Genomic DNA, 23,553 nt, shown 5'->3' on the forward strand with positions numbered 1-23,553 from the left:
ACGCATAGTAAAAATCGTGAAAGAAAGTACCACTTTCCATACGATTTTTCACTTATTGTATAGGTAATGAAAATCTGTTGCCTAGCAATTAGACGAGAAAAACTGTCAACTAATAAAAATGCGACACCGAAGTAAGTCCAAATCACTAATTCCATTACCAGTGAAGTGAAAGGTAAATATTGTAAATAACAAACTTAATGAGTACATGTATTGACTTAATACTTATAAAAATAAATATCTTATTTACAAATAGCCTGCATTAAGTGGCATGAATAAACGCATTTGTTTTTGTTTTTTGTACTCGATCAACATATTTCTCCTTGTTAGCACAGCATATCCCTTGTCCCATTTTGACTTTCTCTCCTGGTATCAATTTAAATTGAAAACTGGACGGCGCCTCAAATATAATAACTATAGTTGAACCCATTCTAAATTCTCCAAACGGATCACCCTTCTTAAAACGAAGATTACTATCTAAACATTTATCCATTACATTTTTAGATTTATACTTTGGTTTATTTGTTTCTAACAATTTATCACAATAAATCTTTATGGAGCCCACATTTGTCGCACCTAGACAACAATTAATACGTTAATGAATGAAATTTATAATCCTTGAATACATACCAACAGCAACCATTGAGAAAAACCCATGCATCCATTTTCCCGCGTAAATTGCTCGTTCATTTAAACAAAACAAGCCCGGCAACCATCTGGCCATTCCCGGATTAACTGAAAGTAGTTTACCGGAAAAATGTCTTCTATATGTTGGTTCCCAATCTGTGGGGGAATGAAACCTGCAAAAATGCATCATTAGTACCTACTTCAGCAACTTGAAAAGAAATATTGGCATAAGTTAACCATACAATTTATTAAATACAATAGACCAATAGATCACTACATTATATTTTGATTCTTGTTGATACAATCTGTTTATATAATCTTGTGTACACAATCATAGGCAGGGTATAAGTAAGTAAGGAGCAGACCAATTTGGTTGAAATTTTGTACCAAGTCACGTCAAGTATTAATTAGTTTGACAGCTCCTGTTAAGAAGTTATTACCCAGTGAGTTGATTGCGTGATTAAATACAGTACAGTTGTGGACAAAGAATAGCTGTGTAATAAATTGATTAGTACAATTGGTCCGGTTCCAGCTGCCCCACAAGCTGGACAATAAGATCGTCTATTATCTTGAAACCGTAAACCATGGCGGCATGGATTGTATGGGAATTTTAAGAGATTATTAGGCTATGTGACTGACGGTAGCACTATAATTATTGTAGTATCCTATATGTTATAAATGTTGACCATAATATGCATAAAAATTATAACAAAAAAGCAAATGTAATAGTTATTTATTTAATCAGTGGGATAACGGCCTCATTAACTTACGAATGCGACAATTGCGCATACGAGGGCGTTAGCCCGAGCTATTGTAAGAGCATGAGTATGTGCTTCTGATTTCTTTGCTTATGTCATGAGTGAGTCTGGAACTCTTCCATCAGACGTTAATGTTTACAATATATAATCTTGATAGTTGATTTTTGATCATACATTGTTTTGACAAGGGCTTATCCCACTGAGTGTGGTAATGAAGTTCTTATCCCACTGAGTGTGGTAATTAAGTTCTTATCCCACTTAAAATGACCGGGATAAGTGAGTTATCCTACAGGCGCAGATAAAATTATGTAAGGATGTCAAAACGTTTCTTATGTGCACTCCAGTTTGTAATCTTACCTATGATAGTCTCCAGGCGCGAGGTATATCACGCATTGGTAAAGTTTTGAATTTGGAGACACTTTATGCAATAATAAATCTTGATAACTGTCTTCTTCTACATTATTTCTCGAATTCCAACTATTTTCCCCTAGAAAGTTTTCCAAAGAATATGTGACACCCTTCACCTAAAGGTGGCAATAGAAGTTATTACTAAAATTATTTACTAATCAAATTAAATGATAACGTGCAGCATAAATGAGCAGGAAGTTATCAATTTAAGACAAGGTCAATGAACAAACAACTGGTGATTGGGTCACTACTACATATTAAAAATAATTAACAGACACTAAATAATTTCTAGGAGATAAACGCCCACTCTTAATAAAATAACACACATATGAAGGCAAAACATGCAAAGTAGGTCAAACATGTGTGCCCACCTGCTCTATATTTCCTGAACTGACAGTGCCAAAGTGCAAGACAGTTCCGTCACATGGAGATACCAAACAAGTGGTGTGATCTACAGTACGAACTCCTTCTTTTAAAGGCCTTAAGAAGAAAAAAATGTTACAAATTTAAATTACATTCGAGAAACAAAACCTGGCAAAGAAGTCCCCTATGCTGGAATAAGATTTGAAATCCTCACTTGCAGCTTCATTCAAATTAACTCCAAATGTAGAAGTGTACAAACCATAAATGTATGGGCGTATCCATGTAGGAATCTCTTTATCTGCAATTATACTTTTACGAGGCGAAATAATTCTAATCGATTACCTGCCAACCAACCCCAACATCTACTTGTAATCCGAAGAGGCAACGCGCAATAGCAAGAAATCTGCCATTGTTTTGCCGAATGCGCACTGGATATTTTTCTGTAAGCACGCCATTGCATTACAGCTACTAAACAAATACCTATGGGTACAAATCCGGTAATAATACTCCTCCACGACGTCCATTCTGATACAAAAAAAATAGTGTTAATATTTTAGTTGGCCGAAAGAACTTTTCTGTTTTATGTTCAGACCTTGTGAAATAAGAAATATATTAATAAATAAAAAAGATGCGTGAGATACTGCTTGGACTGACATCTTTGACTAGACTAACATACACATAGACAAAAAACAATGAAGGATTTATTCAAATAGTCAAATTAGATAGATAACCTTTTATCACATCTCTTATATGTACATACCTCTAACTTTTCCTCTATTAGTCGATATAAGTTTTACATTATTCAGATTAGACAACAACGGGAATAAATTCCACTTTTGTTGAAATAAGGCGCTACAAGCTTTTGATATGTGGCGACTTATTCGCGATACGTTATAAATATACATGATTACAGTTATATGTATAATTATTAAAGAAGGCTAAAATAGTTAGATTTAATAATACATGCAAATTATAAGACGGTCGATAAGTTTCTGGTGTGTTAAAGGGTATTTAAATCTTACGATCACGCACTCTGATCGAAGATTTAAAATAAACTCATAACCTCAACTCAATTGACAGTTTGAAACCATAGACACGTTTGTATACGCGTCACCGCGACAGTAAAAAGCTCATTACTTAAAGGACGGTTTACATCGATGGTTGCAATTTTTACACTGCATACCACAGATAAATTTGAGATAACCTACAATGACATGAAAAGACGTTATTTGTGAAAAATCTAGCTTCATTGGAAAAGAAATCTATTGAATGACATTCTGCAGTATCAGGCGTTTGCGTTTTGGATAATATACATATTGTCCACTGTACATAGTAGAATTTGTGAAATGCATGAAGAAAATAGAATGGAACAAGGTTTGGTTGCCGCCTACACTCCTAATATGAACAGGTACACAGACAGAATACATATTAAACTCACTGAAGACTGAAGAGAATGTAAGGTCGCCGATGATTAACCTCGTTAAAAAAAATACTATCGTGCACTTTATTTAACAAAACAAAAATAAAGCTTCATTAATTGTTATATCCACCACAAACGTTCACAGTGTCACCTTGTAAATGTTTAACGTGATTAAATCTAGAGATATTCTTTGACTCATCTCGCGAGTGCCGCTCAAGGTCTCTCAAATTTGCTCTCAACCCAGTTTTTCTTTTTTTTCCGAAATGTTCGAAAATTATTTTAGTTACTTTTATTTTTTAAAAATGTTTAACATTTACACACTTTTAAAAAATACAAAAATAGGACAACTTTCAGTTCCTAAAATAACTACCAAAAAATTGATCAAAGTTGATGTATGAAATGTTCAATTTTTTTGTTCCTAAAAAAATTATTTAAAAATTGACTAAATACGTGATCGTTACAAACGGGTTACTAATGAATGAAAAACATGTTCTAAATCGTGAATTTGCCCGCACATCTAAAAAGCCTCAACAGAAGTGCAAACGATACATGTTTGCCACTGCCACATTAAAATGCATGAGTGGGACTCTTTAAAGTGAAAAATGTTTGAAGTAAAGAAACGTAAAATTTTTAGAGGGGAATGTCGCTTTGAAGCACCGTGTATTTAATAAAACAAAAGCGCCCACGTGACCGCACGTGACTACCATAACAGATGTTTATAGTTTTTTAAGGTTAGATACATTTTCAAAGTTGTATCGCTAAGTTTTTCACAAGCTAATTATTTTATATGCATAAAAGTTATGAATTACAGGAATGTGAATATCGGACCATCATTTCAAAAAGAATCCTTTGGTAAGCCTAATGCGTTTGATTTTGTGATAAATCTAATTTATTTTTATTTAAGACATAAATGACACATTAGTGCAACTTATCAATATAGATGAAATTGAACAAAACATCGATACTTTTGAAAATGTTTCATCGAAAAAGGCGCAGCCACAGAACTCCTTCAAGACCCGCAAATCACCAAGTAAGTTTTGAGGACATGGTTTAACATATCTTAATGCATTTTGTGATTACAGAGAGAAATGGTAGAGATGTAAATCAAAGAAATGGTAAGCAACATGATTATATGTGGACATGGCTTGTCTATTGCTGCATAGCGTTGACGAAATTGAGCACATAATCAATTTTAAGGGGTTCTTTAACAGGTTTTTGTTGATGTACATTTTTGCATCCATTGACTGATTTGATAGGTAGTCCATAATACAACAGGTGGTTTATATAAAAGTAACGTGTAAAAATTAAGTTTTTTAATTTCCATGTAACAGTACAGATACAGCAAAGTAAGGTGTAAAAAGTAATAAGTAATAAAGTACAGTTTCTTACACATGAATTTGTGCACAAGTACATAAGTCAGCACTGAAACCATTGGTGGCATGTTAAAAATTGATTTCCCAAGATATTTCCTCATTTCTGGTTTGCTGCGCACTACATAATCGTGTACTTGTCCACACTAAAAAATCGTGTGAAGGAAACTTTACTTTTTGCAGCTTATTATCTTCTGTACACGGTTATGTGTAATTCCAAACTTTTAATTCTCATATGATACATTTTACCTCGCATTTTACGTTTTCAATGGTACTTTTTATACAGGGTCGCTGATAAGTCTCTGGACAATCGATTATCAGGTCAGAAAAATATACAACAAAAAAAGTTCTATACAGAAGTTTTTGGGTTTTTCAATGTCTACTAGCCTGCAGTAATTTTAATTATACAGAGTTGGTCATAAAAGTGTGGCTTACCAAAATTGCACTGTATATCATTCGATATATCAATGTTTGTCACAATTTTAAGCAACATTTGTAAGAGGCATAAGTTTTGAAAGTAAATACTCCGTTGTCCCCCTCCCAGGTTTTACAGAATATAAACTATCACACTACAAGACACGCGCGTCAACTACTTTATTCCAAGGCATAATCTGATTCAGCACATCATCAACCAAAACCACAGAAGTGTGTCCAGACGCAAACAATAGCGCGTTTTTTTGATTCTTAAAAAATGAGCCAAAAAGTAATGGTTTTTCTTTAAATATTAAGACAATACATGGGCTCCAAGCTTTTCAGGAGATTTCGGAGACAGTAATTTTAATCATTTTCTTCTTTGTTCATTGTTTAGTCGATATATTTTCTTTGGCAAGTTTCAAATCCTGCGGTTAATCCAACACAAAAACGGTTGTAGGCTTGGCAACAGATGGGTATGTGTGGTCGGTACTTGTTTTACTTTAAAAGTGTGATTTTACTGATGGAAAGAGGATGTACCCACTGTAATTGTATTTACGATACGAGGCCAAATATATTCTAGCTAGAAGAAACTGACGAATTCAAAATTAGTTTTTGAAAATTCAAAAAAAAACATCCATTTTTACCTTGACCACAAAAATGGTGATTATGTCACCAAATTTGCTGCGCATAGGTACTATATGTACAGTGTGTCCTATTTTCGTTGAGACTGCAGTGTATTTCAGCTGCTTTTAAAGATAAAGATTTGCGGTTTTCGTGATCCTGTGCTACTTTTTTGTGAAACTTAATACCACAAACAGAATCAATCTAGCTACTTTTGTTTCTCACATACGGTGAAAACGAAAAGTTTGACATTTTGAGACGTTATATCTTACTACCGATGTGAGATAGAAAAAAGGTAGCAGTAAAAAAATGTGTACCATTGTTTCAAAGATTTGACCCAAAGTTGGTATTTTTCAAGTGCAACACCCTGTATATTTTAGTGTTAATTGTTCTTTTTCTTTTTCCTGATGATGATGTATTACAATTTACATAAATCATATTTTTCAAAATTTTGGAGTTGCATGTTTTTACTATCAGCCATTTTTATTGATATGTATTAGTTGCCTTAATGGCCATGGATTCAATATACAAAACAAAATCTCCATGAATCCAAGGTCTACTATTTAAAAACAGTAAAAAAAGATGTTTTCATGGTTAAAATTTAAACAAGTTAATCGTAATTACATGCTGTGTGTATGGCTGAGGAAAAACAAAAAAACGTAAATTTGAGTACTGTTGATTTGTTTTTTAAAAATTTTACATACTTACGTGTTAACAACAGCCTGGGACTGAATTGGTTTTTGTTGATTTTTAGACCGTGCAAAAACAGACAATACCGACAGTGAAATAGACCTTAGTTTCCTCATTAAAGATGCTAAGAGCAGTAGCAATGGATGTTACTATGACAGTCAAACTAACGACGATTTTTCCCAATTTTGTGCTTCCACCCAAGTAGTAAGACAAATAGACGAGATTGTAGACAATGTGTCCGCCAATACAGGCGATCGAGATATGCAAAGCAAGCGTAAGAGTTTAGATGACGATTTCAAGACAGTCGGACAAAGCATGAAACGGCAACATCATGTGTTCAAGGAAAGCAAAGGTAAGTTTGCTTATTTCCATAGCATGCGTATCGCTTAGCCTTCTTTCATAACAGCGTGACCTGCCGATGAATTTGGTTGTCAAACATGCAGGCGAATACAATTTTTATGGAAGCTTACTATCGTGGTACTATCAACTATTGCAACTTTTAAAATGTATTCTTTCTACCCACATACTTCTGCGAGTTTGCATGCATAGTCTATCATAATGTCAAATTACATTCGAGCTTGAATGTTTTATAAATGTATAGCGGGTTGTGATACTTAGTACATCAAAGTCAGCTTAAAATAAAAATATATACATAGTCCATTATGAAAGTAATGAGCATGTATTTATTGTGACGCGACTATCCACTGCAGCTCGATAAAACCGGTCGGGAAATGTGGCGGGGGGGTCTGCCTTCCAACGCAGCTGATCGCCATTTTGCTCCGAGCAGTCTGAGGGGAAAGACGTGTCTCTGCGTAAAGTGTGTTTTTCGAGTTTGTAACACGGTGGAAGGAGGGTTCGCTTGCACAGCAATACGCCATCAAGTTTTGCGTGCGACGTGGAAAGAATGCAACGGAGACATTCCAGATGCTTCAAGAAGCATTCAAGGACGGCTACATTTCAAGGTCACAGTCCGGGAAGTGGCACAAAACATTCAAGGAGGGTAGGGAAGAGGTAGCTGATGAATCCCGTTCTGGACGCGCAACAATGGCCAGAACCGACGGAAGTTTTACGTTCCGACCGTCGATTAAGCATGCAGCACATCGCTAACACCCTAAACATGTCCACATTTGCGGTACATGACATCAAAAATATGGTCAAGCTTCACCATGACAACGACCCCAACCACACGGCCTTCATCGTTACCAACTTCCTGGCCCGTAGCAGCATCCCGGTGGTTCCCCAACCTCCATACAGTCCCGATTTGGATCCGTGCGACCATTTTTTGTTTCCTTGACTGAAGAAAGAGCTGAAAGGAAAGCAGTAGGAGTCTGTGGAAAAGATCATAAAGAATATTACAAGGTCCCTAAAAGACATTTTCACCTAGGACTTTCAGGGTGCCTTCCAAGCGTGGAAAACACGTCTCCGCAAGTGTATTGATGCAGGGGGAGAGTATTTTGAGGAATATTAAGCAGTTGTACCGGTATGATCAATGAAACTATTTTTCCCAGAAAATGCTCATTACTTTCATAATGGACCCTGTATGATAGATGGTTAGCAGATTGCAGGCATTGAGGCAGACCGAAATGCTGTTCTGTATAAGGTTATTTCTTTCTTACAGAGATTAAATTTATAACAGTATAATAAATTCTAATTTAGAAAATTGTGTTGCGTATTGGCTGGATTTGTACAAGGTGTTGCTTAATTTTTGCTTATTTATAACAAATATTTCTTTTTCAGAAATTAGTAAAGATAATCTCCAGCCTCAAATAAGAAAATTTCAAGCACCCACAAATGTAAAAGCAACGTCTAAATCTTTAAGTACCAGAAAATTATCAAATACTACTTTAGCAAGTCAAAGAGGTGCTTCACAAACATCTGACCAATTACCTCTTTTCCACTTCTTGTTGGAGGAAAACCACCCACCCAATACGCAAAAGCCTACTGATTTAACGTGGCTAACGAGTCATACTTCTGATCCTATTAAATCAATCCAGTCTACCCAAACGGAAGCATTTAGTACCGGTAAAAGTATCTTTCCAGAACCTTCTCTAAATAAAAAAAATAGTGAAGAACATACTAATAATATGCAGGCCGATGAAGGTTACGATAATGTTGAAGCGGATTTAAACAAAGATATTGAAGAGAGAATGACACAACTATTAAAATCTGATCAGTATCGCAAAGAAGTGTCACAGTTATTTACAAGGTTGGAACACTCGATTTGCCAATTTGGTGCAAAGGAATCACAAACTAAAAATGATTGGCTTCAGGATTCGTTTATGAATGAAACTATTCTGTCTAAAATTACGGGAGAATGTGGGGAAACCATCTCGGATATAATCAAAAAAGCTTTAAAGGAAAATCTAGATAAATCGCTCGTCACGAAAAAGCTTGTAAATACGACTCTTACGACTTCACCGATTGTTTTTAAAGAAATGGGAAAGTTTTACGGGCTACCCAACATAGTTGAAGATCTTATTAAAAAATACAAAGGAATCGAGAATCTTTATGGTACCTAATTGATATTTTTGTTAGTCTCTTAATGCGATACTTATTTTTGTAGAGTGGCAGCACGAATGTTTAAGTCTCCCTGCTGTGAAAAAACGAAAAAATTTGATTTATTCTTTGCCTACTAGCGGTGGGAAAACACTTGTAGCTGAAATTTTAATTCTTCGTGAAATTTTGTGTCGGAAGCAGAATGTCATTTTTGTCTTACCATACGTTTCAATCGTCCAAGAAAAAGTATTTTGTTTTGACGTTTGTAGGTGCCTATTTACATAGTACTCCAATTTTAGGTTTGGGCACTGTCGCCGTTTGGAGTGGCGCTTGATTTTTTAGTGGAAGAATATGCGGCCGGTAAAGGAGTTTATCCCCCTAGAAAAAGACGTTACAAGAATTCCGTGTATATAGCGACAACGGAAAAGGCCTTAGGTTTGATTAACAGTTTAATTGAAACAGGACGCTTAGGGGAACTCGGATTGATTGTAATTGATGAATTACATCTAATTGGAGAAGAGCAACGAGGTCCCACCTTAGAAGCTCTTTTAACTAAATTGATGTACATAGCAGGTAATACGTTACAACTGTTGATCTTCTGTACCATGCAGTAGAGCCTACATACTAGTCATAGAAAAAATAACGTGTATAGCAACTGTGTCTTAGAGTGGTTTCTTGGTTCATTTCACCACGCCGTTACTTGTAGAGGCAAACATTAGATCTGCACCACTAATTCGCGATTCAGATTAACACTTGAGGTGCTAGTGCAATTTACAAATGGCGAGTATAGGTGGGAGCGGTTTGTAAACATAGGGTTATTCTAGCAGGTTTTTAAGTGAAATTGTACCTTACATCGATTATGCTTTATAATACCCTTACTATTAATGGGATAAATTACACTAACCACAAAATAAACGATAGGTATTTTGCGATGTGTCATGCTTTAGTTAGTGCATGACTATTTAAATTTTTCTTACTATTTTTGTCATTATGCACAGACTGCATGTAACATCCTTGAATGTGACATGTTTTAAGAGTAGTAACGAAATTACGCTGATCACAAATCAAATTTTTATAATGTTGTGTGTTAATAGAGGACGCTTTAAGCGAACGCTATTAATTGTAGTTTAATTAGACTGATAGCAGCTTAAGCTATTCAAACTTCAAAGCCGAGTGAATAATGTATATATCTCCTATTTTTTGTTATGCAATTGCACCGTTCACAATTAATGGCTTTGGAAATGTTATGCGTTAGAAGATGATTTCTTGAATTATTTTTATTGTTGGTTGCATAATTGCACTGGTCACATTTCAAATTTTGGAAAGTACTGTGAGAAAATGTGACGTCAGACGTGTTAAAATATCCTTGCTCTTTAAGGTAATTACATTGTGGCATGACAGTCTTCTTTCACCTGTATTAATTACAATGTGCTGCCAGATCTCTCTCCCCCAGATTAATGACCCCATATTTAACAGGAACGCAAACCCATATGTGATGGTTCAATAAGCGTTAACGTTAGGATCCGATTCGCGTATAGGTTTGGGTTCCATTCGTGTTCATGTAATGGGATCATATTTTATTTTCCAGGTCAACAGTGAACGCGACTGTACTCAACTCAACCTGTAAAATCAATGGTTTCTGAGTTCTGCTAACCAGATCAGATAATGACACAGATCAATGTCTGGGACCTACGAAATATTACAATAAAGGTCAATAACCTCTACATTTTGTGGTTATCATTTTATTGGTCAACGTGGTTTTTTTTTATAGTTCATTATTGTGTTCTTCTTTGTTACACAATTTTAAATATTTCGTTTAAATAAAGTTTTATACTTGGCAAAAAAAATGAGATTTATATGAAATGGCTATATAGAGATTTTTTAAATTTGGTTATTATTTAGAACAGTATGCATTTTATAAAAAAGCTCAAAGAGTTTTTATGTGCTGAAAGAAAAACTACATAACACGAAAAAAAAATGTAATAAGAAAAATCCAAATACTTTTTTAGGGGAGAAAAACAAATATAATAAATAAGAATATTCAAGCAAATTTGGTATATTTTTCATTTCTGTGGACACAACTTGCTTTAACTAAAGATATTAACCCTTTTTTGGTTACGGTAACAGTTTTTTCACTCGTGTCTTTATCACAAATAGCACAATTTGATATTGATGATATTGAACTCATACTGTTTAATACCGGTGCACAAAGATATTGTTCAAAAAATACATTCACTTGTTTCAAAAGATATTGTTAAAAAGAAACACGAAAAAAATGTTATAAACAAGTCAGAATTTGTACAATCACGCCTAAATTACACCACGTGTTATTCGCTTACGAATTGCGCGGAAACTAAAACAATAAACCGCATAGTAACAAGATCGTCTTAAGTTGCCGTCGCGGTCGCGTCTGTGTCGGACAGTGTTGCCAACATGTGAATAATTATTGAGTATTTTACTTTAAAATCCTTATTTGGAAAATTGGGCATACAAAACAGTTTTACCTAAGTAATTCAGATATTTACCAAATTTTTAAAAAATCCATATTGCCAAATCATATAAATTTCAATAACTTTCTTGTTTTTTGATCAATAGACTTAAACTTTTTTTTATTAAAGGTAACTTTTGATTATCCATAAAAAAGTCTCTTGAGTTTTTTTGATATAATGTTTACTTTACGAAATATTTAATAAATTCGAAAAAAATCAAGATATCGGCCATTTTTTCCACCAGTTCCACGAATGCGACAAAGTGCGATTTTTGAGGGATTAATAAGGACCCTATTGAGTACTCATTTCCGCAGAGATCACTTTATTACTAATTTTTTCTACCTCACTTGTATAAACCTGCCTAGATTGACCAGCCTAAAAAGCGACACCCCAAAAATGGCCTATGGTAACCTTGAGAACGAAATATAACACCATAAAAATAAGAAGATAATTTATTGAGTTGAATATTGTGGGGATTCTTGTCAATAGATCATAAATTGTATAATACATAACATAACGCATTACTTCATACTTAAACAAATCACAAAAGAAGTTACAGTATTACTAAATACAAGTACAAAAAAATAAAGATTATTTGAAAAAATCAACTTTTTAAGGTTGAAAGTTATTAAAATTGACCATTAGTTTTAAAACATCCAGTAGAGGGGCGACCAAAATTTAAATCACTCTCATGTAGCATCAAGTCAGTATTGTTGATTTTGAAAGAGTTTTTGAAATTCAAGTGGAAATGTGGTATCAAACGACGTAGACTTCCATGTAAATTGCGAAAATGCAATAAAATACAGGGTGTTCTATTTAAAATAAGAAAGTTGCTATCTACATCCCGTAAAACTGGAAGTGAAATCATGATATTTTCTTTCGTATATCGCCAATACCCGTGAAGCAAGGCGGAAAGCATTTGCATCAATTTTCAAGTACCAAACTAGCGACTCCTAGCGGAATTCGTTTGTAACTAACGCATGCATTTTAATAGCTTTGAGGTTTGGTTTTTGTTAAATGCTCTAATGTACGCAGTTAAAAATACTATGACTTACGTAATCATTTGTTTCAGTTGATATACACATAGTAGGAATGAGTGCTACTATTGGAAACTTATCAGAGTTAAGTCAGTTTTTAAATGCTGATGTGTACACGCGCAACTTTCGACCAGTAGAATTAATAGAATATGTGAAATGCGGACAGAAAATAGCAAAAGTGAATCCAAACGCTGATAACGATCAGGTTTTTGAACCTTCTAGAGAATCTGATTTTGGTGTAAGTTGAGATGAGTGGCTGCACTTAGTAATCTGTTCTTGTAGTATTCCGAGAGGCAAAATAAAATTGATCCAGATCATTTAGGCGCTCTGGTAATGGAGGTTATACCAACAGGTTCGTGTTTAATATTTTGTCCGACAAAGAAAAATGCAGAGAATGTAACGAAACTGCTTTGTGATGTTGTATCAAGGTTGGACATAAAGTTAGCTACTGTTAGTTTACATTCGTTTTTTACAGAAAATTAACAGAACATAAGGTTTTGGAAAAGAATCGATTATTTAAAGCTTTAAAGAATGATGCCACCATATGTAATATTTTGCAAAAATCCATTCCATATGGAATTGCGTATCATCATTCCGGTTTAACAACCGAAGAACGCCGTCTTATTGAAGAAGCTTACAGAGCCGGCGTGGTGACTGTCATTTGTTGCACATCAACACTGGCGGCTGGTGTAAATTTACCAGCAAAACGAGTATATTTCAACAAGTTGGTTATTTTCATTTTATTAATTATGCTCTTGTAGGTAATCATTAGGAAACCATATATAGCGCAAGATTTTATAAGTTTATCACGATATAAACAAATGATAGGGCGTGCCGGTCGAGCCGGTTTAGGTGAAGTAGGTGAAAGTATATTGATATGTAAATCGATTGAGATAGCCAAAGTGCAAGAGCTATTTCTATCACCTATGGATAAAACCTTGTCCAAATTGCACGAGTCAGAATGCTCACCTTTAAGGTAGGTTTGTTATTGTACAAGCATCTTATTTTTCTATATGGGTTTTCATTAAAAGTAATGCACTTAAGTGTAATGGTAGTTCTTTCCTAGTCCAAAACATCCAAAAGTCAAAGGCTACATTGTTTAGAATTTTAGATTATTCACTTCAACTTAGCGCATGCGCAATAAGTTTCGACATTTTTAGTGCCATTTCTGTAATAAAGAAACTTACGTTTTATGTATTGTTAGTGTAGTACGATATGCATGTTTAATGATCGAAGACTCACAATTAGAATAAGATAGTCATTGCGAATTGCAACTATGTTAAACATGTGCTATTTCTAGGCAACTATTTCTCAGCTGCATTGCTTTGGGAACAGCTAATACCAAAACACAACTGGAAACTGTGATAAGTAAAACCTTACTGTTTGTACAACAAACACAACTAAACGTTTTTGTGGAAGGGTTAGTTAAGAAAGTTATACATGATCTACATAAACTTCAAGCTGTTGAAATTGGAGATAAGAATAGTCTACCTTTAAATGATATTACTTTTGCATGTACTTACTTTGTAAGTATAGCATATTATTTCTTTTAAATTAAATGGCATGTTAAACGATTAAATAAAAATATATTTTGCTTTAAATAATGCTGGTGCTATTATGTAATGTAATTAAAGTGAGTTAGTTTTTCACCAGAATTCTATGTTAAATTTTTAACCGAATGCCTTGTTCGTTTACTACTTAGTACTTACTACCATTCATTAATATTATTGTTTTACAGTCTCCAAGCATGAACGTCAGCGAACCGGTAAAAAAGAAACTTCTGATTGACAATAACACAAAGCTGGTAGTTAGCAAATTGGGAAACGCGGCCATGAAAGGTACTTTGCATTTATTTAACCAGTAGTATAAATTAATCATTTCAGGAAATTTAAGCCTAACTGACGCCCGTTTATTATATAACGATCTAACCAAAGCAAAAGACTGTCTGGTGTTGATAAATTGCTTACATCTGTTGTACCTGGTTACGCCTTATAACTTAGTGGACTTGATTAAACCTGAAAAAACTCAATTTCATCACATTGTAAGTTCTTGTTTGGATCATTATTTTTGTAACTTGATCTTCACAGTTGTCGAAACTGAAAATTCAAGAGAAAAAAACAGCGGATGTGTTAGGAATTACAGACTCATGTATATTTCGTATGCTCAGTAATCGACCAATAAAGGTAAGTTATTAAATTAACTTGGGTATTTTATTTTATCTATTAATCACTAAAACTGACCACTTGATACAAAAATATTGATTAAGGGAAATGTTTGAGAAACTTAATCATAGTTCGTCCTTCCAGATGGATGGGTCAATACGAGGGTTAATATATAAGATCTTGCAAAGTTATTGACATTCTTCCCTTGTTCAGCATAGTTTTGATAGTTGTAGCAGGGAAGAAATTTTTTCTAGGTTATTTGACCAAAAGGTTACAGAAAGAAAACCAGTCTTGTAGGACAGTTAATTTTACACTTTTGTCATTTACTTAGTAGAATTCAAGCATGAGGTGATTTTCCAACTTCATTTTTATTTATTTATTTTATTTATTTATTTCATAAATCTTGCTGATGTGCAAAGCACTTAGGGCTGGTATTATAAAGCTCGCTTGAACGGAGATTGAGGTTCAATCGTAGTTTGAGTGCGATTGCGCGTATTATAAACACCGCTTGAGTCGTAACCAGAGCTCAATCTCCGATTGTAGTCAACCCGCCAATTTTCTCGGGTTTTGATGCCCAAACGGAGATTAGGCGCGCGAACGTGTAAAGAATTACAATTATCGTAACCAGTTTATTTTGTTTTGTGTCTATGAGTGCGTTCCACCAGAACCAACTGTTTGCAAACCGTTTGCGCTTTTTATATAAGCATATTTACTGAACGCATTGCTGTTTGCAAGCGGTCGCCATTTTTTTAATCATAATTTAAACTCGCTGAAAATCACAAACATGTTGATCGGGCATGCGCATTTGTCCTAAGCGCGCAATTTGTTTGCCTGGAAACCACACATGTCAAATTTAATTTGAGTGAATTCTGAAAAAACCGTTTTATATATTCTTTTTGTACATTTCAATAAAAATATGGCAACCTTTCTACAGTTTAAATACATCCTACTATACGAGATGAATTGAATTGTCCTATAGAAAATCAAGATGGGAGTATTAACTGCACATTCACTGGATCCTTGAGTAAATATTTTTATCCATAAATTGTACCTGCTTTATGAGAAGTTTTTATTTTCAGATTGTTACATTTAATAAATTTAATAAACTCACCACATAAGTATACTTAGTCATTTTAAGGAAAGATCGAGAGAAAGATTTAAGATTTGTATAGGTGAAAAACGGATAGTTAGTGTTGCAAGGCAGGGTTTGATGGACAGCAATCTACTAGGACACGAGCAAATCGTTTGTGTCGTTTTGGAGCCTTCATAAACCGCATATGAAGGGGTCAGTACAAGTCCCACTGAAATCGAGAGCACTCAGCCAGTATCTGATATAGGTTGTAGAGATACTTGTGTTAATCATTAGTAAAGAGAGAAGAGAAGTTTGGTGTGGAAAGATTTCACTACAAAGTTATTACTCGCCACAGATTGAAAATTTGACTTTTGAGATTCAAAAAGGAAAAGAAAAAATATTTGGTCAGAAATATGACATGTTTCAAGGAAAAGGGCATGATATGTCACATCATGACTTGGATCGGAAATTTCGGGATAATTATGAAACCCTTGTCGACAATAAAAAGACCACTGGTCGTGGGAGGCTGAAGTAATGTTAAAATATCTTCTTTTTTGTCTGGCAACTTTGTCGTGGGCTGTATACGTTCGCAGTTTCTTGCGTTTTTACGGATTAACAGTGCCATTTATTGATAGGAAAAAGCTCTATAAAATGCCACAAAAAGTAAAAATGACTTCCATAAGAAAAAACAAAGCTGATGATGGTTAATTGGTGACGAAACGTCAGACCTAAACTTTAAAACTATAAGCATCTTGTATACGGAAAAAGGTGGTCACAATGACGTGACCTTTATTTTGAAATGTCTTTTTAAATAACTTAGTTAACAAATAAAAACGATTTTGTAAAATGTAATTTTTTTCTGGATATCTCCGGAATTTTTTCAGTTTCAAAACGACATTTTGTTAAGTATCAAAATACTCAACTTTGCCAAATTTAAACTACCTACTTCTATTTCTTACAGTTCCCGAGATCCCCATGGTGGCCCTCGAATTTGAATCAGCCTGTATACATGGAATGCTCCCATCTTCATTCATAATTAAATTATTTGATTTATCTCTTACAACTTTAAAGCGCATTGTGTGCAATGTGCAATTATACAATTTTTGGTCGTGATGTATAGGTCTAGTACCTATAGGTACATCACGACCAATTTACTCCAATTTTGCGCATAAACCTATATGCCGATGGTTTAATCAAATATGTATTCCTTACAAAATTACAAACATGTTTGTGACTTTCAGCGAGTTTAAAATGCGATTCAAAAAATGGCGTCCGCTTGCAAACAGTTTAACAACCAGCAACGCGTTCAGTAAACGTACTTATGTAAAAAGCGCAAACGGTTTGCAAACATTTCGTTCTGGCAAACGCACCCTATCGTTCACCTGCGCCTAAACAGTTTGTGTTTGCAAACGTAATCAAAGCGCAAACACGTTTGGTTCCAGTGAACGCACCCATTGTTTCTATTTATAACGAAATGGAAATAATTGGAATTGGACGTGCAAGGAGTCGATTACTGGAAGTGGGCAGTAAGCGACGATAACTCTTCGTCAGAGGATGAGTTCATTAGAAGAAGAGCAATTTTCTTCCATACGAGGGTGTAAACACAGAATGATTAGATAGATGCAAACAAAAAACGTACAACTGATGATATCCTGATGCTTTACCTTGTTCTTGGTAGTAGAGGCGTCCGTCCGTTTATTTTCAATTATATGAAAATATGAGTGAACGCAGTCCGCTTGCTGATGGGCGTCCGCGTCAGTAAAATCGACTCACTGTTTTTCCCTTGTCTATCATTGGCACAGCGGCAGGCAAAACAGCGCTATGTGAAACGATTCAGCAAGGAGATGAACAGATCAGCACAGTGACAGTGGCAGGGACAAATGAAGCGAAAAGAACGAGCGGCGCGGCATCGCATCGGCAACTAAAAATTCTGCGCTCTGATTGGTCCTCGGTTCGCCCGCAGTGTTACCATACTAGGGATCGAAAACTCAAACGAAGATTAACCAAACGCTCTTCCAAAGGTGTTTATAATACGCAACCGCTCTCAACCTTGGTTTGACGTTCAATCGCCGTTTGATCAATCTGCGCTTGAACTGTACTTTTATAATACCGGCCCTTAGAGTCGTCATTCATTGAGAATCCACTCAAACGCATTAAGTAATTCTATAGAAACAAAGATAAATCTCATCTGTTTTAAAGTTCAGTGTATATACAGTATGTCCCAAGTTGAAGTTCACTATATCTAAATAATCGACCATTTTTCGAGTAAAAGTCATTCTTTATAAAAAGTCATGCTTGTGCTAAAACCCTAAATGGCCATTTAGTTTTTTTTGTAATGTAGGGCTTTCAAATTAATTTAAATAGTTATTTGTTTCATAAGTACGAAAAACGCACGTTTTCGGGACGAGGATGGGTGGTGGTGGACCAACCTTGGTGGTGGACGACGTCCACCAAACATTCCGAGTCACGAAAACGCATTTTTTGTACGACATTTCTTGATTTTTACTGAAATCAGGAGATTTTGTTATTAAAAAACGATCAAAAAAAATTTGGGCGCAAAATATTGATATTTACGGCCGCTGTAAGCATTTGAAAATCAAGGGTCAGCGCGAAAAGAAATAAGTATAAATTGTGCACATCTCTTGTGCAGATAAAGCGATAACCAAAATAGCTTTTGTTTTGACATCACCAATGGATATATTTCTTGCAGACGTCTCAATCGCCCTTTGTGAGTACCCTCTTCCTACATCCCATTCTTGAGGTTTAAGGGAATATACCCGACCACGATAAGAGGTCGAGGAGGAGGGCTATGGTTGGTAGAAATTAATTCCTTTCGTTGAGACCGTTCATTAGATTACTATGAAGGATAAAACTAGTTCCACCCCCTCCCCCTCCACCCCGTACTTTGGCCAGTAGTTGGTAGAAAACGGTTCCTCTCGTGGAGACCTTTAATTAGAATACAATGAGAGATAAATAATTAATGTTTAACCCCCCTCCCCCCTCCTCAAGCGCCGTCGCTCACTGATCTCGAAAAAGAATCGCACGGGAAAGTTATACTTTGTACAAACCAATTTATTTCGATGAGATCTTTCATTAGAATACCATGAAGGGTAGAACATGTGTTTACCCCCTCCCCCCAATTTTCTAAAGTTTAACTTGGTACCACTAAAGGCAGGCGTAAGCAAAATCTGAGACCAATTCGGCTGAAACATTCCAAAGCACAGTATGTGTTGTTTTTTAACTTTCGAGTAAATTAACGAAAACTTTGATCACATGCATAGCTAATATGTGAGGACCCTCACATTCAGGGAAAACGGATTTGGTACCTATATTGAGTTAAGAAATTAGACAAATGCTCACTTTTTTTATTTCTTTGTTGTTTTTCGAAAAAAGGTAGATACTGTGATTTTATATAGTTACTGTTATTATTACTTTTCAAGAATCGTTGGTAGTGAAACACAGTAACTGCAAAATAAAGTTGATTTTAATGTAAAAATGCAAGTAATGAAACGGAAAATAAATTGGAATTCTGTCCCATACAAATGTTAATATAATATGTTCTAATATATCACACATTAATTGTTTCCTGGTATAGCGCATGACATGCAATAGTTTATTTCAAAACACAGTATCTACCACATACTGTGTTTTGTCTGTGGTTTAGGGTCTGTAAAATCCATTTGCTGTGTTTTGGAATAGTATATTGAATTACGTTGCTACAGATACTGGGTTTTGGCAAAAATTATCTCCGTAACGGTAATAGATAGAACTATCCTGGTTAGCTAAAAACATGCAGAAATAACACAGTATCTACATGGAAGTGATAACTCATTTTTGAAAAAAATGTTGGTTACTGTGTTTTGGAATGGGGCAGCCGAATTGGTTGTCGTATATAAAAGTTATGCACGTTTTACTTTCACAGCAGGAAATAATTCGTGGGGGGGGGCCCCTTTTAGACAGCGAAATTTGATGGCCGTCTGGCACACCTTCAATGTATAGGCTACCTACTTACTACAAAAAATTCCAGGACTCTAGGACCATTCCCCTAAAAGTAGTTCGAAACGACAGAAGTGAGTCCGAACGGCCGAACAAAACGCAAACAATAGTACATTTTTTTTAATCTTTAAAAAATTCGCCAAAAACGTACCTGTGCGCGAGACTAAACCGCGCGACGTCAGTAGCATTTGCGGCCGCGTTGGCAGATTATACGAATTCACGCAAACTGGAACCTATGTAGTAATTTTATTTGTTGTGTGCACAATGCTGCCAGGGTATAAAAAAAGCTGATTCGCGAAATTTACCCAATGTTAATGTGGAAGTGGAGTTTTCGGCTAATGCAAATTTAAATGAACCTCAGAGCAGTCCAGTAACTAAATTTCGCGAATAGCCATAGGATTTTACATGTTAATTTTTCTACTCTCTGTTACCTTTTATTTTTGTACAAATTACAAAGCCTAGCGCTCTTATTTTATTGAATATTATTCTGCGCTTCCTAGCGCTCTTATTTTATTGATTACTAGTTGACCCGACAGACGTTGTCCTGTCTCAGCTATGAATATTCAATTCCAATTGGAAATATTATTGGAAAAAAATTATTTCAAAAACATAGTGCGTATTGTAATGCTTTCTGATGTTAGTTTTTTTTTTGGCGTTTGAATAAAGTTGAAAGTTTTCCAACATGGACCAGGCGACATACAATTGGCCATGTGCAAAACATGCATTTAATAATAATAATAATAATAATAATAAGTGTCATTTATTAGACTTCTAAAATAAACATAAAGCAATATAAAACGGTAAAAAATTTTTCCAGATTGATTTCACAAACACGTCCACTGCCCATGCTATTTAATTTTCGATATTTCCAAATGCAAGCCGACCTGGAAATTCTAAATGTTTAAAGTTGAATGGCATGTCGTTCACTCGTTCGGAATCATATGGATGCACGGAATCAAAACGTCTTCCCCTTTGTACTTCCCTTTTGAAATTATGACTTCGATCATTCATTTCAGCACCGCATGGCAGGTGCCATTACTAAGATGTGGGTGGTTTATTTTCCACAACATATGATGATTACCGATCCAAGTTTTAATTGCAGATTGGGTGGTGGTAATCCGCTCAATTCCAGAGAGTTTACAAATTCCCTGGGATAACGGGTAACATACTCTTGTTTACGATTCGTATGTCATCAAGTCGCCCGCGATCTTATTTTAAATGGCGTGATTGTGGTGAACTAATTGCGATCCGTTTATTTTTTGAACAAACACTTCTCAAAAAACTCACTGAAGCAACTGAAAACTGGATAAACGTTCCAATCGAATAGACTTGTACTATGAAATGAATTAATTATTTTTTCATGGATAGATACATACCGACCGATGCAGCCGTTAACATTTGGCGCGCGCCAACTGTCAATGACGCGAATTGTCAAACGCGCGAAGTTTAAATAGTCGTTAAGTTTTCTGCAATTTTCCAATTTTCTGCGCAATTTCCTTAGGTTTTCTTTCCCTAAGAACCTATTATGAGGTATTAGAAAATTAAAAAAAAAACTACTAAAAATTTAAAACTGAAGCAAACGGAATTAGAAAAACATTTTTTGCTAGGTTTTTCCTTACTTGTGGATATTAAAGTGGAATTCCACAACTTTACTACAAAACTGAATTGAATATTTTTCTAAAGGCAAAAGTTAACAGGGGGTTGAAAAAGTAACATGTATAATCCTATCGTCAGTCTTAAAAAAAGTGACTGTTAGACTGTGCACAGGGTGATGACTTGTGTCACGCATCATAGTGATTTCAATGTAAAATTCACAACATGCTGTTATTGGCTCCCCAAATTATTTTAGAGCAAAAATGTATTAAGGTTTTTTGTAGAAAAAAATTTTTACGTCAATCAACCGTATTAGTTTTCAATTTTTTGCATAATAAAGACGGAAAATTGGAAAAATAAAACCCCCATCTTTTTCAATAATCTGTGATGCCATGGAATTTTGTAATACATGAGTTTTCTAGGCTAAGAGGTACACCTAGGCTAACTTCTTGAGTATCTACCTTGTAAGAAATTTCACGAGGAGCATTTTTAGCTAAAAATATTTCATCTAGCCCTAAAGGTCGCGATATATTTGCAAAAAGCCACGAAAATGGATGATTTTGGCCTCTTTTATGAATTTCCTAGGCTAAGAGGTACACCTAGGCTAACTTCTGAGTATCTACCTTGTATGAAATTTCCCGAGAAATATTTTCACCTAAAAATATTTCATATAGACCTCATAGATCGCGAGATATCAGCCAAAAAGAGCGAAAACACGGTTTTTGGGGGATGGTGGGGTGGCTGGAGCCTTTAGCACAGGGTCTGGAGGGTGGGATTTTGAATATGTTGTTTCTGACACCTAACTGAACATATTCCACCATTTTTTTCTTTTCCACCTCAAAATGTCCAGTTTGCCAATTTTACAGTCTCTATCGCCTAGAGACTATAAGTGTTGAATGCAATAATTTTATCTCCTTACTCTGCTAACGGTGTGGGTTGAATGCATGGTTGGCATGGTGCTATGGAACGCACTTTTACATTACGGTGTCGTCTCTTTCTCAATTTTTCACTCAACGTTTGAGGTAAACTTTTAAATCATTGTTCCAAGATAACTCATCTGTACATGAAGTTGGAACTATTTCAAAACATTTTACTAAACCGCGGCGTTATTGTCTATACCTAAAGCAATCACCTTTAATAGGAATATTCGCCCCTTCTGCATATTCACTCAGAATTCAGACATCGTGGAACAAAATCAAACGTTTTCAGGCGCAACGGATTAGGTGTACTGTCCGGCCTTAAGACAAATAACTCATGTAACTAACTTTAACACCACCTGATTTTTTGTTTAAAATATATATTTTTATTCACTGTGTCTATCATGGGAATCTCCGAAACCATAAAAGATATAACGATGGTCAAATTAGAGGAAAGTTGAGCAATTAAACAGTTATTACCATGCTCTAAAGAAAACCAGAAAAATCCGAATAGGTAGGTACTTCAGAAGATATGCCAGAAAAACTGGAATTTACCAATTTCGTGTTTATTTTTTCTTGATGTTATTTGGGTAGTAAACAAAGAAAAAGCAAAGCTCGAATCTGTTGGTTTCAACAGGATGGTGCACTTGCGCACAACGCCCTCTGTGTGAAAATGCCTATCGGACAAATTTTCCACTTTCCAGTAAGTTTGTTTGATAGGTATTTTCCCATGATTAGGGCGTTTGTGCGCGTGTGCACCATCCTGTTGAAACCAACAGGTGCCAACTTTTGTTTTTTATTATGTGTCACACATTCATTGTATTCATAATAAAAAATGCTACTCATTGTATTGAGTACATACTGTAGTAGGTACTTTTTTTACAGATCCCAAAAAGTGGAAATGAGAAAGTGGTTTTTATTTTTTGTATGTGTTCAAATATCATCAGAAAAATATAAAACCACAATCGGCAAATTGCGGTTTTTCTGGAATATTTTCGGAAATCGGAATTTTGAGGTTTCTTTACAGCATGATAATAACTCTTTAATTGTGCAGCTTTTCCCTAATTGGACCATCTTCGTAATTTCTATGGTTTCTGAGATCCCCATGATAGAAATCCTTATC

The 23,553-nt window shown here is 35.1% G+C and overlaps 2 protein-coding genes across 3 annotated transcripts in view; one reads left to right on the forward strand and one right to left on the reverse strand.

Moving 5' to 3' along the window:
- Positions 1-23,553, forward strand: part of LOC116162815 (helicase POLQ-like) — a 31,046-nt gene that overhangs the window by 6,515 nt on the left and 978 nt on the right. Inside the window, exons 2-16 of the mRNA XM_031476536.1 lie at positions 4,385-4,425; positions 4,478-4,603; positions 4,656-4,688; positions 6,733-7,020; positions 8,406-9,179; positions 9,232-9,410; positions 9,464-9,737; positions 12,726-12,928; positions 12,973-13,118; positions 13,166-13,400; positions 13,452-13,666; positions 13,991-14,216; positions 14,429-14,528; positions 14,574-14,731; positions 14,778-14,873. Coding sequence (XP_031332396.1) covers positions 4,385-4,425; positions 4,478-4,603; positions 4,656-4,688; positions 6,733-7,020; positions 8,406-9,179; positions 9,232-9,410; positions 9,464-9,737; positions 12,726-12,928; positions 12,973-13,118; positions 13,166-13,400; positions 13,452-13,666; positions 13,991-14,216; positions 14,429-14,528; positions 14,574-14,731; positions 14,778-14,873 — 3,094 coding nt within the window. The remainder of the gene's footprint in view (positions 1-4,384; positions 4,426-4,477; positions 4,604-4,655; positions 4,689-6,732; positions 7,021-8,405; positions 9,180-9,231; positions 9,411-9,463; positions 9,738-12,725; positions 12,929-12,972; positions 13,119-13,165; positions 13,401-13,451; positions 13,667-13,990; positions 14,217-14,428; positions 14,529-14,573; positions 14,732-14,777; positions 14,874-23,553) is intronic.
- LOC116162816 (phosphatidylserine decarboxylase proenzyme, mitochondrial) lies at positions 195-3,303 on the reverse strand. 2 transcript variants are annotated; one of them, XM_031476537.1, is made up of 7 exons: positions 2,914-3,303; positions 2,496-2,678; positions 2,322-2,451; positions 2,162-2,270; positions 1,740-1,906; positions 628-797; positions 195-573 (listed from the first exon to the last, which is right to left on the reverse strand). In XM_031476537.1, exons 1-7 carry the CDS (start codon positions 3,056-3,058, stop codon positions 260-262), a joined length of 1,218 nt encoding a protein of 405 aa, XP_031332397.1. In that variant the 5' UTR covers positions 3,059-3,303; the 3' UTR covers positions 195-259. The 2 variants fall into 2 exon arrangements, with proteins under 2 accessions (XP_031332397.1, XP_031332398.1); XM_031476538.1 differs by lacking the exon at positions 2,914-3,303 and adding an exon at positions 2,746-2,867.

This window comes from Photinus pyralis, unplaced genomic scaffold (assembly GCF_008802855.1).
Source record: "Photinus pyralis isolate 1611_PpyrPB1 unplaced genomic scaffold, Ppyr1.3 Ppyr1.4_LG2, whole genome shotgun sequence".
In the NCBI taxonomy this organism is placed as follows: Eukaryota; Metazoa; Arthropoda; class Insecta; order Coleoptera; family Lampyridae; genus Photinus; species Photinus pyralis.

Coding starts and splice junctions, on each gene's coding strand:
- LOC116162816 (XM_031476537.1), bottom strand. CDS start 3,058: ATGTATATTTATAACGTATCGCGAATAAGTCGCCACATATCAAAAGCT. Junction 2,679..2,913: donor TAATAGAGGAAAAGTTAGAG/GTATGTACATAT, acceptor TTTTTGTATCAG/AATGGACGTCGTGGAGGAGT. Junction 798..1,739: donor GCGCCTGGAGACTATCATAG/GTAAGATTACAA, acceptor GCATTTTTGCAG/GTTTCATTCCCCCACAGATT.